General features: G+C 57.9%; 4 protein-coding genes across 4 annotated transcripts; 3 read left to right on the top strand and 1 right to left on the bottom strand.

The window, feature by feature from the left end:
* Positions 1-427: 427 nt before the first annotated feature.
* On the top strand, positions 428-2,534 carry CDEST_04731 (Putative thioredoxin-like ferredoxin, Thioredoxin-like superfamily). The gene is made up of 2 exons (XM_062920890.1): positions 428-1,241; positions 1,572-2,534. Exons 1-2 carry the CDS (start codon positions 786-788, stop codon positions 2,322-2,324), a joined length of 1,209 nt encoding a protein of 402 aa, XP_062776941.1. The 5' UTR covers positions 428-785; the 3' UTR covers positions 2,325-2,534.
* Positions 2,535-3,174: 640 nt separating this feature from the next.
* CDEST_04730 (Putative NADH:cytochrome b5 reductase, FAD-binding domain, ferredoxin reductase-type) lies at positions 3,175-4,898 on the top strand. The gene has a single exon (XM_062920889.1). It carries the CDS (start codon positions 3,281-3,283, stop codon positions 4,895-4,897), a length of 1,617 nt encoding a protein of 538 aa, XP_062776940.1. The 5' UTR covers positions 3,175-3,280; the 3' UTR covers position 4,898.
* Position 4,899: 1 nt separating this feature from the next.
* Positions 4,900-9,699, bottom strand: CDEST_04729 (Putative P-type ATPase, HAD superfamily, P-type ATPase, transmembrane domain superfamily). The gene is made up of 3 exons (XM_062920888.1): positions 5,917-9,699; positions 5,441-5,850; positions 4,900-5,389 (listed from the first exon to the last, which is right to left on the bottom strand). Exons 1-3 carry the CDS (start codon positions 9,343-9,345, stop codon positions 5,272-5,274), a joined length of 3,957 nt encoding a protein of 1,318 aa, XP_062776939.1. The 5' UTR covers positions 9,346-9,699; the 3' UTR covers positions 4,900-5,271.
* A 797-nt stretch (positions 9,700-10,496) lies between these two features.
* Positions 10,497-17,119, top strand: CDEST_04728 (Putative COPII coat assembly protein, Sec16). The gene is made up of 3 exons (XM_062920887.1): positions 10,497-10,731; positions 10,862-16,328; positions 16,383-17,119. The coding sequence occupies exons 2-3, from the start codon at positions 10,931-10,933 to the stop codon at positions 16,961-16,963; spliced, it is 5,979 nt and encodes a 1,992-aa protein (XP_062776938.1). The 5' UTR covers positions 10,497-10,731; positions 10,862-10,930; the 3' UTR covers positions 16,964-17,119.
* Positions 17,120-17,739: the final 620 nt, after the last annotated feature.

Genomic DNA, 17,739 nt, shown 5'->3' with positions numbered 1-17,739 from the left:
GATGGGATTTTGGTCTCCTTCACGTGAAAGGGGGGAATGGATAGGCCGCAGGTACACAAGTACCTGCCTGCCTACGATTTAAGCACCTGCCCAGGTACTTACGTGCGGGACATAGAAGGCCAAGTACCGGTGGTATCCGTGCTAGGTGATGTGCTGATCGGGGTGGGGCGGAAGGGGCGACAGACTCGTGCGAATACCGACGACCGTGTGGTCTGAGCGTCATTAGGAAAAGCAGCTCGCGGCTGTCGGCGGAGGGGCCGGTCAAGATGAGAGGATGATTACATAACACTCCGTTCGTTCCCAGCCTGTGGCCAGGGACCTAGGCATCGGCATCCTGCTGTGTCCGTCTAACTCCCGGTCGGCGCCGGGGCCGTTGCAAAGTCCGCCGTGCGAGGCTCCGTGATCCAGATCCACTCTTTCTCGCCAACAACATTCCTTACCTTATCTTTTGCGGATACTGTGCACTACTACCGAGGAGGAACAGGCAATTACTGATTGACAATTACCAATCCAGCCGATCCTTTCTTCGCATGGGTTTATGCGCGCGTGTGTTTGCATCCTTTCGCAGCAAACCACCCCCCCACCCCCCGCCCCTCCACTTTTAATTTGTCTCCCTATACGCGGGACACAAATCTGTCTTGGTGACGTCGTCAAGACGTGTATCCGATCCCCGAATATTCAACGCAACGGCACACGGTCGTTGTAGCCAGACACGCAGACAGAGGGAAAGTAGGACAAGGAGAGGGGGAAAACAGTTTGACAAAAAAAATCGTGTGCTGCCAAGGATGTATTCCGCACCGAGAGCCATTTCGCGCCTTGCGAGAGGGTGGCGTCTGGTGAACCCGCGACTCTCCACCACCTCGTCGGCGTCATCGTGCTCATCTTCCTCCACCGCAAGAGCGTTCTCGTCATCCTCATTATCGTCGTCGTCGTCGTCGTCGTCGTCGTCAAAACCAAGACCGCAATCCCGGCCCCGGCCGTCGGCCCCGCCGCCGCCGTTCGAGCTTGTGCCGACGTGTCCCTCGCCCACGTGCGAGTGCGCCGCCACACCGGCCATGCCGGACGGTCTCGACATCGACCGTACGGCCCCGCTCAACGGCGTCGTGTCGGCGTACGCCGAGCAGGTGCTCGCGTGCACGGGGCGGGACGACTGGGCGTCGCGCATCGAGGAGGAGAACAGCGGGGACAACCTTGCGGCGGACCTGAAAGAGCTGTTTGGGCGCGGTGGCACGTATAGCGATGTGAGTTTTTAGAGTTTTTTTTTTGGTCTTGACGCTTGAGTCGTCGGCCTGTTCCCCGGTTTCTTGATTCTTTCTTTTACACTCATCCCCCTCCCTGGTTGATCCCGATGTATATACGAGTGTATACGTTTGGGAAAAGGCCCTCTCATGCTCACAGGAGTTTCCGTTAAAGAAGAACAATCGGGAAGAAAATGAAATGAGAAGGACTATGATGAAATCCCCTGCCATACAAGCCACCCAAGATGAGAGAAAGAGGGAGAGAAAGCGTGTGTGTGTGTTTGTGTGTGAACAGACTGGCTGACGGTAAGTGAACGTCGCCCGGCACGGCAGCCATGGCACAACATCTCGGTCCTCAACGCCTCGTTCCCCTCGTCCACGCCTCGGCGGAGCGAGCTGCAGACGACGAGCGCCTACCTCCTGCCGAGCTTCAAGTACGTGCCGTTCCTGCCGCGCGTGAGCTTCGACAGCGTCCAGGCGCTCGCCAAGGGGTACCTGCTCCCGGAGAAGCTGCACCCGATGCACGACGGCCTGTCGCCGATCCACCGCGACCGGCTGACGCGCGAGGCCGCCTACCGGCCGCTGCTGTACGGGGTGCGGGACGTCACCGACGTGCTGGTGCTGATCTGCGGGCACGGCGGGCGGGATATGCGGTGCGGCGTCATGGGCCCCGTGCTGCGGGAGGAGTTCGAGAGGAGGCTCGAGGGGTCCGGGGTTGCCGTCGCCAGGGGCCCCGTGGAGGTCGACGAGAGCGGCGAGGAGAAGGGAAGGATCGCTGCGCCGGAGGGACAGAAGGAGAAGGAGAAGAAGAAGGAGGGCGGCGACGGGGAGATGGCAGCCAGGGTCGGGTTGATTAGCCACATCGGCGGTCACAAGTTTGCGGGGAACGTCATCGTGTACATTCCGCCGGGCTTGCGGATGACCAGCGGCGAGAAGCACCCGCTCGCCGGGAAGGGGATCTGGTACGGCAGGGTCGAGCCGAAGCACGTCGAGGGCATCGTCAAGGAGACGGTCCTCGGCGGCCGAGTGATTGCAGATATGTTCCGCGGGGGTATCGACGAGAACCGAAAGATTTTGAGACTGTGAGAGGGGAGGGGATATATCTTGTTCGTTCAGGACGGGTTGGATGTGTAAGAGGTACTTGTAAGATGGACGGGACGGGACATCGTCCCCTAGAGTATTTGGAAGCTCAGCGGGAGACACAGTGTAGAGGGGGTCAAATGCACATAGTTGCGGTCTGGGACGCAGTTTTTTGCTTCCGTCTCACAGTGCTCTCTAACCACAAGTAGCCTCAACAGTCCATCCGCCGGCAGGGACTCGGTTTAGTGCGCTACGGCGGGCTGATTCCGAGGTGCTTGGTGCTTGATTCCGGACGATGTGTCGAATTTCGGTCTCACCAGCCATCTGAATGAAACGGAGTCGCTTTGATGCGTTTGCGGGAACAGCACGAGTTCTCAGACGTTACACAGCACAGGTGAATAGGACTGACGATCAGGCGTATGTCAAGGGACGAGCCAATGCTTCGAGTTCCGAGAGAAAATTTCTCACAGTATACTCAAACTGTGAAAAAGAAATGAAGACTTCGGTCATTGTGAGGCTTCAAGTTATCTGTTGCAGGCATGTGCACTGATCGAATCGTCTTGGGCATCGTCATCCTCGACACTCGCACCCGGCACTCAAACAATTCTCACCAAATCCAACTCCAGCACACTGCTTACGAAATTTTCTTACCAATCTGTATAAACTCGAGAGAATTTGACCGAACAGAACTCATTGCGACTGCTGAAAATACCATTGATTGGAAATGTCGTTCGGGTTGAGTGACATTGGAGGTTCCTGCCGTGTTCGACTCACGTGACCGTGCGCATCTCCTCTGTTGCGCCAAAGTAGCCAGCCAGCCAGCCAGCCCTCTTGCAGCTCTCATCAGCATCATCGACTTTGTACGCATCGAAGCGCCTTCGCAAAAAAACAAAAAAACAATAAGAAAATGTCTCCGGGCTGCAACAAAGATTGAGCCTTGGAAACCCAGGCCTCATCCCAGAATGACGTCTTCCGCACTGGCTTCCGCCACGGGTGCGGCCGGCCGGTCCGTCGCCCGCATCCAGCGTCACCAGCTCCGTGCAACCTCCGCCGCCGCAGCTACATCCCGGTCCATAACACCGACAACATTGGCGCACTGCAGCCGCATGCCGAGGCAATTTCACAGTTGGCAGGCCAGGCGCACATCTTTCGCACCCCGTCGCTTGCAATCTGTGCAAAACACACTCACCACCACCGCCACCACCCCGATCCCGGCCCCGGCTCCGGTGGCTAGCCGCCGCCTCCATTCCACGACTACCGCCAAACCCGCCCATCACACGTCTAAAGAGGCATCCTTCATAAGCCCTCGGTACCTCCCCCTCCTCGTCCTCCTCGCGGTGGCCGGCGTCGCCTGGGACTCCCAATGGCTCTTCCCCTCCACGCCCGCCTCCGCCGACCCGGCCGAGCAGACTGTCCTCGGGTCTGCCCGCAGGTTCGTCCCCTTCGCCGTCGTCGCCCGCGAACAGGTCTCTCCGACCTCCTTCATCCTGACCCTCAAAGCCCCCGCAAACAAGCTCCCCAGCGTCGCCTCCCTCTGGAACGTCTTTGATCTGTGGTGCGTCGAGGTCAAGCAGCCCCAGATCCAGGTCGCGCGGGAATACACGCCCCTTCCTCCCCCGCCGGACGCGGCAGCAGACGAGGACGACACGCTGAGGCTGTACGTCCGCGCCGTACGAGGCGGCGAGGTGTCGACGTATCTCAGCCGCCTGTCGCCGCCTTCTCCGGACGGCGCCATTGCGGGGGACACGGTCGAGCTCCGCGGCCCGCATGGCGAGTTCGACCTGGGCTCGCGCCTCGGCGGACGGGGCGACCGCGTCGTGTTCCTCGCGGGCGGCACGGGCATCGCCAGCGCCCTGCAGGCTGCCCACGCCGTGCTCCCGCTGCCCCAGGCGCCGTCGATGACCATATTCTGGGCCGTGCGTAGCCGCGACGAGATTCACCGGGGCGGCGGGAGCTCGTCTCCGACGATTTCGTCGTTGTCGCCGTCGTCTTCGTCATCGTCGCGGTGGAACTGGAGCTGGAGCTGGAGCTGGAACCCCTTTTCAGGACGCTCGTCGGAGGGCCCCGGATCCCGGTCCGGCATCCGGGACGAGGCGCTGACCCTGGGAACCGAGGACCCTTCGCCCGTCAGCAGGGAGCTCCTGGCGTTGAAGGATAAGTACGGCGACAGGCTCGATGTGCGCGTCGTGGTCGACCAGGAGGGCACCGCCGTCCGTGACTCGGACCTGGCCGCGTCCCTCACGTGCCGCCCGGGCGGTCCCGAGACGACGCACGCCGTCGAAGGGTGCCGGTTCCACTCGCAGACGGCGCACCTCGGCATGATGGACGGTGCGCCCAACGCCGGGAAGCGGGGCCTGTTCCGGCAGAGCGACTGCGCGTGCTCCTCCTCCGCGACGTCGGCGGCGCCGGGCAAGAACGTGTTCGTGGTGTCCGGGCCCGAGGGCTTCGTCGAGGTCTACGCGGGAGCCAAGGTGTGGCGGGATGGCGGGCAGCTGCAGGGCCCTGTGGGCGGCATTCTGGGCGCGCTGCAGAGGAAGAACCCCAACACCCTGAAGGACTGGATCGTCCTCAAGCTGTAAGAGGAATCGTTGGTATGAGAAACACTTTGTACAACATACGAAGAAAGGCACCGCATGTGCGATGCCAAAAGGAGACACACGAGAGCATGATAGACTGTCCGAACAGACTCGAAATCGATAAGCGCTGTCTAACTCTGGAAGCTGTCGATGGCCCAATCCAAATATATTTCATACAAAGTAAAGATCCCAGCCCAGCAACTCCGCCTAACAATGCAAACGCGGCAGCCTCTGTGGCCGCGAACCGGGGCCGACTCCCCCAGACGCCCTTTTTGTAAGATAGATACGAAAGAAGATCCCACGACCAAGCACGCTGATGATGATAATGGTGAAGATGATGATGGTGATCATGATGATGATGGTGGCGATTATGCTCTCTACGTGCTCTGCACTTTCCTGTACGAGGGTGGCTTCATCGTCCTCCTGATGAGCTTCACCGCGTAAGGCGGGATGAGCGATATGGCCGCGATGGCGAGAACGCGCCAGATGAACCCCCTGGGTCACGGTTAATGGGTGGTGCATGCAAAACAGAAGGGGGCTTCTCACAGTGTAATGATGAATTGGAGGTCAAAATAGTCGCCCAGGAACGGCACAGAGCCCACGAAGACGACAAAGGTGCCGACGATGGAGATGATCATGACGGGATGCCACGTCGTGATTTCAATGGCAACCATGAGGAGCTCGTTGAGCACCAGCACGGTGTACGATACGGCCACCATCTTGGGCCCCTCGACTTCTGTGAGGATCTGCGAGAGCCCTTGGATGGTGCAGCCTTGATAGATTGAAACGGCAACCCAGACGAAGAAGGTCCGATAAGACAGTGACCGCCCGGAGGTGAGCTCCTTGTACAGTTCGGGATAGAGGTTAGCCAGGTTCTCGTCTACGTCCTTGTCGAGGACGAGCGAGAGAACAGGGAACGCGGTGTACACGGTGGAGTATCCCACGAGAAGCCAGTTCTAGATAGTTAGTTGGTGGTCAGAAAGGGAAACAAAAGATCCGTAGGCTGGTCGCGAGAAACACACCTTGTAAAGACCTTCAGGCTCGAATTTGATGGCGATGCTGTACATGGTCTGGCAGACGGCAATGATCAGCCCGCGATGGATGACAAATTGGGCAAGCTTGGCGCTACGCTTGTAGCTGTTTCGTCCGTGCCAGACCAGGAGTTTGGTCAAGTGGAAGAACTGCTCGATCGAGAAATCGGCCGCCAAACTGGCCTGGCGACCCTCCTTGCCCACGATACCAACACCGACGTCCGCCGCCTGGATCATTGAAACATCGTTGCCGCCGTCACCGATACAGCAGACGCGTTTCTTGGTGTACTCTTTGATCAGCTTCGCAATCTCCGCCTTCTGCGTCGGGGAGCACCGGCAAGCAACAACAGTCGGGAGCTGTACGGCAACGGACACGAATTCAATCCGGAAATGGGTCAGAAACAGAGCCAGACTCTCGCCGTCTATCAGGAGGCAGGAGTCCGTCTTTCCCCGGAGGAAGTCGAGGTGGTCCTGCGCATTGTCCTTCTTCTTAAGCTTGGATACGGTGTAGATGTACTGGCCACGGGCGACCAGCTTGGAGCTCACGGCGACACAGCGTGCCGTCTCGACCTTGTCACCAGTCAACATCCAGATCTTGATGCCGGCATTCCTCAACAGCTCCAGCGATGGTTTGACGTCTTTCTGAAGCTTGTCCTCGACGCCGGTGACGCCGAGAAGTTCCAGGTCGCGCTCGAGGTACTGAGCTACGACACGCTGCATGCCGGCATCGCGGCCGGCGATGGCTAGCGAAGCTGCCTGATAGCTTCCGGTGAACTCTTTGTACTGTTCGTACGATAGACGTTTGCGTCCGACCACGAGTGTGCGGAGACCCTCCCGAGCCATGTTGGATGTTTCCTCGTCGAGCCAGTCGTTCTCGGCGACTATGGGGCTCATGACCGTATCAGCACCTTTTTGGTAGAACCAAATCTCGCTATCGGCAAGATTCGGTGCTGCTGACTGGGCCTGCTCAAAGAACTGAACGACAATGCCCATGCGCTTTCCTTCGGACGTGAAAGGGAAGACGTCAAGGATGCGCACACGGACAATCTCGCGGCCGTTTTCGGTTGACTCGAGGACCATGCTTGTACGGTCCCGATAGGCGAGGCGGAGGCCAACAGACTCGGTCCAACGGACGATGGCAATTTCGTCCGGAGAAGACGCCTGGTACGAGACCACGGTCTTTCCGTCTTCCTCCTCCGTCGTCGGCGTCACGTTGTGGCACAACGCTAGAGCAAGGACTACGTCTCGCACACGGGACCCGATCTCTCTTCTCGTACGGGTCGCTCCGACGTTGGTCGAGTTTGCGAACGTCGACGAAGGGGTGATCAACATCGTCTGCGACGAAGGGTCGGTGGTCGGTTGAATATGGAAGCCTTGCTTGACATACGACGTGACCTCATCCATGGCCTCGTTGGCGTAGGAAACCGTGCCGACGTGAATTTTCTTCATCTCCATCTCGTTCTGTGTCAAGGTGCCAGTCTTGTCACTGAGCAGATACTCGATTCTGCCCAGGTCTTCGGGGATCGTGCTCGTTCGAACAACGGCCCCGGGAATACCAGGGTCGCGTTGGATGAACCAGGAGTACGCGCTCTTACCCATGTCGAGATTGACGCGCAGACTGATGGGTACAATGGTCGAGAAAAGGATCAAGAATCGCATGATTTTGATGTACCAGACGTTGCCCTCGGTGTTGCCGAAGCCTTCCAAGGCCACAAGAATAATAGAGAGTGCCAAGGTCAGGGCACACAGAATCTTGGTCAAGGAGTTGATTTCGTACTCCAGGAGACCGGTCTTCGATCGCGAGGGAGCGGTCGACAGCGCCGATCTCGTCTGAGGTCCAGTGTACATGATGACTGCGAGCGTGGTGGCGTTGGAGGCGATGACGGTGTTCGCCCAAGCTGTGTTGTCTATCGACAAAGGGGCCGATGTTCCATCGTCTCCGTCGAGTGCTCCCTGTTGATCTTGGGCGTCTCGTCTGCTGGGTAGTAGCTCGACTGTACCCAAGAACTCGTTCACCTTTCTATCCGGCTTACCTCCCGTGACACGGAGACGAACAAACTCCTCCGTGGGCAGGGTTTGCGATAAGGGCGATGCCAGCCGCAGCTTCCAGTCTGTTTCTCCGTCCAGTTGGTCAGTTCTGATGAAAGTCTCGCCAGTTGCGCCGCCGTTGTCGTTGCTCTCAACTTCTTTGCCCTTTGTTGGCAACTTTACGTTCCCGGGCTCTTCGTCCGTATTTACCAGCAACGATTCTTCTTCCATGATTGTCTCCATGACGGGCGATGCATTGGTCGTCTCTGAGGTGATGCACTTCAGAATCACCACGTCGGCGGGGACTCTTTGCCCCTTGCTCAACTTGAGGACATCGCCAACCTTGAGGTCGCGCGACTTTCGACCGACTTCGCGGACAAACGAGGACGGCTCTGCGACAGGCCCGTCTCCTTCGGCCCGCTCTTCTTCCTCTCGAATATCCGATAGTCTGTCTCGGTTGTTGACCGTGTTTTTGCCCTTTTTCCTCAGGGAATCCGACTTGAGCCTCTTGTGAGACCGTTGCCCAGAAACCATCCCCCGACCAGGCTCTTCGAACACCAAGACTGTATACGCCTCCGCATTCGCCTCATTATCCCTCCTCCTCCTCTCGATATCGTCGTAAGCCTCCTTTCCCATGGTAATCACCAGCACAAAGGCCAGCGGTGCAACATATGTCGTGAGGTAGCCGATTCGTAGGGCGGGGATGGCCTGGGATAGGGCCACCAGCAAAAAGTACATGTTGAAGAAGAACGAGAATTCGTTGTATAGTGTGACGGGCAGGAAGGTGAGCGCCGTGTACTTGGCGTTGGATATGAGGTTCGGAGGGAATCTTGTCGCCTGCGATGACCCTACGGCAACGAGACGGGAGCTCGACGGGTCATCCTCGTCTTGGTCTTGCCCATCGTCCTTGGCGGCTTCTTGGGTGCCCGAATTGGACATAAAGCTAGGGAGTCGTAGGCTGGAAGTGAGGCGCTCGAACCTATCTCCGGCGAAGGAGCGGCGCCTGGGAGGCGAGCCGCCGGGGAGGAGAGGCGAATCATCATCCGAGCCTGCGCCTGGGTTTCCGTCTCTATACCGCGACGAAGAGCCTCCGGGTTCGCCGAGAAGTGCTTGGGCATCCTCGCTGGCGTCGTCGCGGTTCTGGCCGAGTTCGCCGTATCCCCTGGCCTTCTGCCCAGCGCGGCGTGAGCCCCCCATGCGAAGATTCCGCAGTGCTATACGTGGTGATCGGTGCTCGGTGGATAGGCGGTCGTGCCGGATGAGGCCAGAACTGCGTTCGGTGGTTGTGGTCGCAGGATCGAGCTCCTGAATGTCGAGATCGAGGTCTGAATCAGAATCATTCCCCGGGGAGCCTGGCGGATCCGCGGAACGGTATGAAGGTTGGGAAGGCATCCCGCCCACATTGGGAGGAGGATATGTATGCAAATCAACAAGTCTTTAGGCGGATGCCGTGGAGTGGGAAGTCGCGATAGAGTTCGGTCGCATATGCCTGTGCTGCCTTTGATCAAGGAGCTGCATCGGATAGCGTCGGGGGGGGGTCGAGTCGACGGACGGCGCAGACGCTCGGGTGTGTGAGCTGGAACGTCCAGGCACGATGACGGTGCTGATATCCCGCAAGAATAAGTGTTGTGTATCTTCAAGAGATGTGGTGTTTTGGACAAGTAATGGGTTGTCGCAAGCAGTGCCGAGAGGCTTGGAGGCTTGGATAAGGTCGCCTGGAACGGCTGAACGGATCCAACTAGGTGGACGTGCTACGGTACCTATCCGTTCAGGGGAGGTACGGGGAGGCGCTTTATGTGACGGAGGCAGCCGCGTGGCCTCTGAGCATGCTGTAAATTCGCCTGCCTGAACATGTCAGCGGGTACACTTTGGACGTGGCGATCAGCTGTGCGGCAGCTAGCGGGGAGCTTGCCAAGCTTCCTCAGGTAAGGTAGTCAGGTAAATACCTAGGCTGCTGGCGGCTCTCTATCACTCAATGTCCTACAGCACTGCGACCAAACATTATCACATCAGATTGGTTACCAGGTAGGTACCTAGCTACACAGCAGAGTGTAGATACATTCGTATGTGAGTATCAATGATTCCCTATTCTAGAATCCTCCATATATACACACACGCAACCTGTTACCTACATAATCTCAGTACTATTTCAAAAACCGAGTCGTTTTGTGTAGTTTCAGCTACATAACCATGTCGTGTGATAAAGTAACAACATGTCGGTCCCAAGTTGACACCCAGTGAAGCATTCTGTCTGCTTCGATACCCGGAGGATCCTCGGGTCTCCGGTGCAGCCGAAAGGCCGTGCACGGTGCGACCATGGTGGGTACCCTTCTGGACACGGAATGACGGAATCAGTCTCTGACTTCTCTGACTGGATAGGCCATTCCTGCCCAGGACGCCGCCTCAACGACAGACAGACTCATGGATTTTAGGGGAGACCCATGCTAAAACAGGCCGCAAACTTGCAGATGACGGGATGTACCCAGGCCCTTCGGTTGCTAGGAGAGATACATGCCACTTGCATCGCGCCACGCCATACCCTTATCGTACCTGCCAGCTTGCAGTTACAGTTGCACCTCTAGTCCTTGGTGTCTTCGAAGTTCGGGCCACCTCATATTCCATCGGTTTTGGCTCATTAGACTTTCCTCCCCCGACCAGCAAAAAAAAAGACCACCTTCACGTCTGACCTTCGCATTCGACCCACCAACTCCTCATCTTCAGTTCAGCATGGAGCTTGTCGTTGTGTATTCTATCTAGACCTCTGTTTCATATGTATATGTATGTTTATTCCCCTGTGATGGATGTTCCTTTGCATTTCCTACCTGGGCTACGTCGGCGTCGCGTCGAGTCGACGCCAGATCCCCTGGACTCGCTCATCCTTGGTCTTGTGCTGACAATCCCGACGTAGCTGTTTCCCGAGCCTTTGACCTCGTCACATCGAAAACCCGCATGAACCGACCTAATTAGCCGACACACCATGTCCTCTGAGACCGCGAACGCCTCGTGGCATCCGGCTTTCATGCCCAACGATGCCGGTGGCGATGCACCCTCGCGCGCAAACCTCGACGCCTCACCACCCCCAGCCCTCGCCCCAACTCAAGTCGCCCAAGATGCCGAGCCTTTAATGCCAACGCAACAAGTGAACCAGCTGGAGGAAGAGTCAGGACAAGAGACTAGCCCCTGGCTCGCAGAGGCCCCCGAGGAAGATGCCACTGACGATTGGCCTGTCTTTGACCGAGAGGTGATAGACGTCCCAGTCGAATCTGACGCGGCCACCGAGAAAGTTGCCGATATGAACGCAACCGCGGAGCCTGGGCCGACATCTCCATCCCCTCTTCCTCCGGCGGCAGAGAGGGCTGCCCCGGAGCCACGTACTGTCGCCGAGGGATCCAAGCCAGCTGCACCTGTGCTGGGTCACACCAGCAACAACTCATTCACCAGGACCGTTTCCCACGAATTTAACTGGGATGATGACCACGACGCCGAGTGGACTCTTCCTCGAACCGATACAGATCCTTTCAAGTTCATGCCGCCTAGTGACAGAACCAATTCGTTCCCACCTGTGCCGCCTGTTTCCGGAGCATCCACTACTGTCCCAGTCCCTGGCACGGAGCAGCCCCTTCCGTCCAACCAAGCCGAGGATCTAATCAATGAGATTGAGAGCGCGCCCGAGCATTTCGACACTGGCGCCCGCGAAGAAATGAATCATGATGCGACTGGATTTGATGGTGGATTCGGCGACGAAGAAACCCGCGACGATGAACAACACTACGTTGGTCGCGACGCGACTTTCACCGAAGAAGAAAATCTTGGTTCGCGGTACGAAGAAGGAGTTCCGTTGATTCCCCACGCGGAAACAAACGGGGGGAGCTCGCAACCCTCGCAGATCCTGGCTGGCTTCGAGGAGGAGGCAACCGGCGACGATGATTTCTTCAGTCAGGTCCAGAGCTCCGGCAATGACGACTTCCCAGACTTTGCCGGGAACCAGCCATTGGAGCGCAAGTCTACGATCCAAGTCATGGGTGACATGGACACAACTACACTTTCCAAAGTCGACATGTTAGGAGAGATGCTTGAAGAGGACGAGGACGAGGCGGAGGGCGACAACGAGAATAAGGACGAGAAGAAGAACAATGACGACGAGAATGATGCGGCGGCCGAGACCCAGCCAACGGACACAACGGATGGTCTGGAGGCAACCCCAGAGTTTGCACAGCTTGAGGATACAGAAGCAAAGCCAACGGATGATCTCGCCGCCAAGTGGGAAGAAGCTTTTGCGGACGATGATGGTGAGGACTTTCTGCTCGACGACACAAACGACGAGTCCAAGCCAGTAGATCCCTCTGCATTCTTTGGAAGCGACGACGAAGGCTTTCTTGAGGACGACGATGAACCTCAACCTCCTCATTCTCTCCCCGCGGCGCCCTCTCAGGTCCAGCCCGCCAGCCAGCAGGGGCGATACACGCCTGCTGCCGTACCTCAGCAAGCTGCCTCGTCTCCTTACGCTCCAAGCACGCAGGCGGTATCATCTCCATACCAACCCCAAGCGCCAGCTACACCGTTTGTGCCTGTGGCTCCATACGACGCTCAGCGCACACAGTCAGCTGCCCTTCACACCGTCCAACAGACGCGTCCTGAGCCTCCAAAAGCACAGAGTTTCGCGGCCCAATCCAAAGGCGGCTACACATCTCCGTATGATCTTCCTATGGAAGTGGTTGTTCCAAAGAAAAGGGCCAGCATGCAGCAGCTCCCTCGAAGCTCTTCGACTGGGCCGGTACTAGCTCCTCCAAGAAGCTCCGGCATGAAGGCTCATACGCCCCCGCCCCCGCCGGGACCTGCTCTTTCTAGTACCCCGCCCGCAAGGTCGAGCCAATCTGTACAGCCTCCTCTGGCAGGAAATAAAGGGGCTCCGACTCTCCGAAACAAGGACAGCTTCTTCGAGGAGCTGCCTGTGGCTTCCAAGCCTCGGTCTGCTTCGCGACAGAGCTATCGTGTTTCCTCGCCTTCTCTGGCTGGCCCTCCCGAGCCTCTCCAGCCCTCAACGCAGGCTCAACTTGCTCCGTCGCCTTTGTCGCCGCCCATGCTCTCGCCCCCTGGTATGTCCCGCTCGGCATCCGGGGGTATTCCGAACTTGGTGCCTGGCGAGCGCGTCAACCCCTATGCCCCTCAATCGGCACAGCAGCAAGTCCCTGGCATTCCGAGCAACGCCAGGTACTCGCCTGCCCCTCCATCAGCGCCGGCGACCAATGGAGCCAGTCGTCCGACCTCTTCAAGCAGATACTCGCCAGCGCCGACAGGGGCAAGGCCTCCCGTCCCCGCTTTCCACTCAGCTACTGCGTCTCCCACTGTTTTGCCGCACTTGCCCAGGACATCCAGCCCCCTGGCTCACTTTGAGGTCTCGCGCGAGGCGCCGGCAAACAATGGCGACCATGCGCAACCCGATCGTAGGTCGAGCTACAGTCTTGAGCCTCGCCGAGTGCCATCGCTCCCGACGACGCGTGAGGTCGAGGAAGAGGACGAGTCGAAGTCTTCGCAGCCAAGTCAATCTGCCAATGGCGTCCCTGCAGAATCTCGCTATAGCCCCGCGCCACCGGCGGCAGCAAGGCAGACGCCCCCGCCGTCCTATGCCCCTCCTATGAGCTCGACTTTGTCTCCTCCCAAGAGGTCAACCTCTGGCTACCTACCGCAAGCCGCCCTCCACGATTCGCCGCCAGACAACAGGTTTGCACCACCCCAAAGGTCCTACACGCAGTCGCCAGTATCCTCCCATGAGGCGCGCCCGTCGTCTCAACCCGTGCCTCGGCCAGCTTCAGTCCAAAGTCCAACATCGCCTCGCGCAGCGCGAGCGTTTCAGTCGGCGCAGGCTTCGGTGCCCCGCCCTCGGGGAACGTCTCAGAGTCTGAACTTGGTTGCGCCGACCGATGGCCGCGAAAACGACCCCCTCCAACGATGGAAAGGCGCACCGATCATCTCGTGGGGTGTTGGCGGAACCATCATCACCTCGTTCCCCAAGAATGTGCCGCGTTACAGCATGGGCTCAACAGCCCCGATGATCATCCGCAGCCCGGGAGAAGTCCACGTGAAACATGTCAAGGACATCCAGCCGCTCGAAGAGAGACTGGCAAAGTTCCCCGGACCTCTGCGTGGCAAGTCGAAGAAAAAGGAAACAGTAGCCTGGCTGACTGCGGGGATAGAAACCCTTGAGAAAGAGCTGCCCGATATTTCCTTCCAAACCCAGTTGTCGCACGAGCACAAGCGTATCATTGAGAGGGTTCTACTGTGGAAAATTCTCAGAGTCTTTGTCGAACACGATGGCGTCTTGGAAGGCAATGCCGCGGTTGACAAGGCCGTCAGGGATGTGCTGGCTCCTGGCCTCGGCATCGATGAGGCTGAAGGCGCAACAACAACAACAGGCTACGGTGCTGGTGTCAGCGGCGTCGATGCACTCCAAGAATCTTCCTCGACTCAGATGAAGGCTGATGCCGTGGATTCATCCGTGATGAATCAGATTCGAAAACACTTGCTGGTTGGTGACCGCGAAAAGGCGGTTTGGGTTGCAGCCGACAAACGACTCTGGGGACACGCCATGTTGATCTCCAACACTGTGTCCCAGGATCTGTACAAACAAGTGGCACAGGAATTTGTCAGGAAAGAGGTCAACTATCCTGGACACAACAACGAGTCCGTCGCTGCGCTGTATAAGGTGCTCTCTGGGAACCATGACGACTGCGTCGATGAACTGGTGCCCGCTCACGCCCGCGCTGGTTTCCAGCTCGTCAACACAACCTCGTCTACCGGGCCGACGAAGGATGCAACCGAAGGACTCGACAAATGGCGCGAGACCCTGGGATTGGTCCTGAGCAACAGAAGCCACGAGGATGTTCGTGCGCTGAATGCCCTGGGCAGTTTGTTGTCCTCGTACGGACGAGCCGAAGCTGCGCATATCTGCTTCCTCTTTGCTAGGAAAACCACCGTCTTTGGGGGTCTGGACGATGCAGCCTCCAACTTCGTGCTTGTCGGAGCGGATCACAAGACTCAGGGTGAACAGTTCGCAAAGGAAACCGAGGCACTGCTGTTGAGCGAAGTTTACGAGTATGGCCTGTCACTGGCAGGTGGCTCAACTTTGTCCGCGGGCGTGCCGCACTTGGCTGCATACAAGCTCCAGCATGCCATGACACTGGCCGAGTACGGCCTCCGTGACAAAGCGTTGCAATACTGCGAGGCGCTTGCCACGTCCATCAACGCCCAGACCAAAAGATCGCCCTACCATCATCCGATCCTGGAGACAGCTGTAGAGAATCTCAGGACGAGACTTAAGCAGGCGCCCAAGGAAGAATCATCATCTTGGATCACTAAACCAAGCATGAACAAAGTCTCAGATACAGTCTGGAGCCGCTTCAATAAGTTTGTTGCTGGCGACGAGAATGATGGCTCTGCTGCAGGGGCATCCGCGGAGGGCGGTGTGGAATCCGGACCGTTTGCTCGGTTGGCAGGAGGCACGCCAACCATCAGTCGATCGCCATCTGTGTCGAACTTTGAACCCATCTACGGAGCCGGTGCTCCAAGTTTCCCTGTCGGCTCCCCTCCTGCTGCGGTTCCGCTACCAGTGACAAGGGCCGCGTCCCGATATGCGCCTGCCGCATCTCAAACGCCGGCGCTTTCCAGCTCTTATGAGCCCGGCTCCGGATACACACCGGGCCCAGCCTCAGTCGGACGGTCATCCAACGAGTACTCCCGCAGTGCGTACGAACCTCGAACGTCGATGGATTCACAGCCTGGCCACACAAACGGCGGGTACATCCCTCAAACACCGGCAGCGCCGTCGCAGAGTTACACGCCACTTGGCTACGGTAACGGCCAAGATACCACTGCTTCTGCTCAGATACAACCGGGCGCATCTACCATGTCTCCCACCATACAATCGCCGACAAAGTCGACGTACCAGGGATATGAGCCCTATGGCGCAAGCCATACCCCTGCTGTCGCGGCAGATGAATACCGTCCCCAAGAGCCGACAGAGAACAATCAGCAGCCAAACCCGGCTAGCTCAGGCTACCAGCCGCCTTCGTACGGATATGAGCCGCCGGCCTTGACACCCAATGACGAGACGGAGACACACGCTGGGGAATCCGGCGGCGCTGGCGGCTACGAGCCCCCCACTTATCAGCCCTACGGCTACGAACCACCCTCGTACAACCCCGAACCTGGCAATGACGACGAAGCCACGGAGCACAAGCCAAAGCCAAAAAGCTTCATGGACGACGATGACGATGATGATATCCCCGCTCTCAAGGCGCTGAAATCTCAGGACAAGAGTAAATCGGACAAGGACAAGGAGAATGAGGAAATGTTTAAGAAGGCGGCGGAGGAAGACGGTAAGCACTAAGAACGTACAACGGAGGCGGCAGGTTCGCTAACACTAAACACAGCTAAGCGAGCAGCAGCAGCTCAGCAACAGCAAAAGAAGGGATGGGGCTTCACCAGCTGGTTCGGCGGCAAGAAGGAAGCCAGCCCCGACCCTCAGCAGGGTAACAAACCTGTCAAGGCCAACCTTGGTGAATCTAGCAGCTTTGTGTACGACCCCGACCTGAAGCGCTGGGTAAACAAGAAGGGGGGTGCGGATGCCACCCCGGCGAAGACGGCGACGCCGCCGCCGCCGAAGGGAGCCCCGAGATCCAACGCGGGAACGCCGCCGCCACCTCGCACCATGACACCGCCGATGGGTCGGGCAAGCGCGCCACCCGGAGGCCCGCCGGGACCGGCACTAGGCAAAGCGCCATCCCAGGAGAGCCTCAGTGTGCCTCCGGGAGCGTCGCGGCCGTCTAGCTTGATACGATCAGTGTCGAGCACAAGCACTGGTGGGCCTCTCGCCGGACCCCCGAGCCGGCCAGCAACGAGTATGAGCAATGCCAGCAGCATCGATGACTTGATCAGTGCGGCAGGCCCGCGCAAGCCGGGAGCCAAGAAAGCGAAGAAGGGCGGCCGATACGTCGATGTCATGGCCAAGTAGGCAACTACATGAGAGAATTGCGATTTCCAAATGCACAAGCGAGCGTGGCTAAGCTGGTGGAACGAACCAGCAGCAGATGTTGTAACATAGATCTTCCAAGTAAAAACATTGTAATAGTTGATTGGCGCCTTTGATGCGGAATGGAAATGATTAGCCATATTGTATTTTTCTTCTTCTTCTGCGGTTGCATAACGAAGAGAGTATTTCCATCTTCAAATGTTTGCTGTTTTGTCTGAGGTACGCTGTGATGGCGCAGTTCATGACTTAGCCTGTGGGGTTGACACGATGTCGCCGCAAGGAATCCAAGATCGGATTATCGTTGACGGTCAAAATATAACACCTTCAGAATGTCTCTCCCGGGTTGCTTGACAGTTTCTTTCACGGTGCTTTAGGGAGATTGCCCTGGGTGGTGAAACGACGACATCCGGCATTTTTGTCACTCGCAAAGACCAAGAGGTCAAACAAGAATTGGAGAATGAGAGATGCAGGGTCCAGTACCGGTGGGGGGTGGCGATAACGTTAATCAGCCTCTTATCAATGTACTATATGATTGGTCCAATTCGGGGCAATATTGCCGGGTTCGGTGGGTAATCGATGGGATGTGCACGCAATGCGGCAGCCTTGAAGTGGCCAGGCGCCCAACTCTTTCCAACCGGACGCGTTTTAGGGGGCAAGGAGGCTAAAACGGCCCTCGGCTCCCCGCGGATGGCTGCACTGTGACGCTGAAAGAGCGGCGTGACATTGTGGAGCGATTCCCCTGACGGCGTCAAAGACCT

This window comes from Colletotrichum destructivum, chromosome 3 (assembly GCF_034447905.1).
Source record: "Colletotrichum destructivum chromosome 3, complete sequence".
Classification (NCBI taxonomy): domain Eukaryota; kingdom Fungi; phylum Ascomycota; class Sordariomycetes; order Glomerellales; family Glomerellaceae; genus Colletotrichum; species Colletotrichum destructivum.
Note: the sequence above shows the minus strand (reverse complement) of the source record. Positions and strands in the feature narration are given on the sequence as shown.

Bases quoted from the DNA above. Each gene is read 5' to 3' on its own strand.
- CDEST_04731 (XM_062920890.1), top strand. From the start codon at position 786: ATGTATTCCGCACCGAGAGCCATTTCGCGCCTTGCGAGAGGGTGGCGT. The intron at 1,242-1,571 runs GTGAGTTTTTAG...CCGGCACGGCAG, and splicing joins GCGGTGGCACGTATAGCGAT to CCATGGCACAACATCTCGGT.
- CDEST_04728 (XM_062920887.1), top strand. From the start codon at position 10,931: ATGTCCTCTGAGACCGCGAACGCCTCGTGGCATCCGGCTTTCATGCCC. The intron at 16,329-16,382 runs GTAAGCACTAAG...CACTAAACACAG, and splicing joins GAAGGCGGCGGAGGAAGACG to CTAAGCGAGCAGCAGCAGCT.
- CDEST_04730 (XM_062920889.1), top strand. From the start codon at position 3,281: ATGACGTCTTCCGCACTGGCTTCCGCCACGGGTGCGGCCGGCCGGTCC.
- CDEST_04729 (XM_062920888.1), bottom strand. From the start codon at position 9,345: ATGCCTTCCCAACCTTCATACCGTTCCGCGGATCCGCCAGGCTCCCCG. The intron at 5,851-5,916 runs GTGTGTTTCTCG...CTAACTATCTAG, and splicing joins AGCCTGAAGGTCTTTACAAG to AACTGGCTTCTCGTGGGATA. The intron at 5,390-5,440 runs GTGAGAAGCCCC...ACCGTGACCCAG, and splicing joins CTCCAATTCATCATTACACT to GGGGTTCATCTGGCGCGTTC.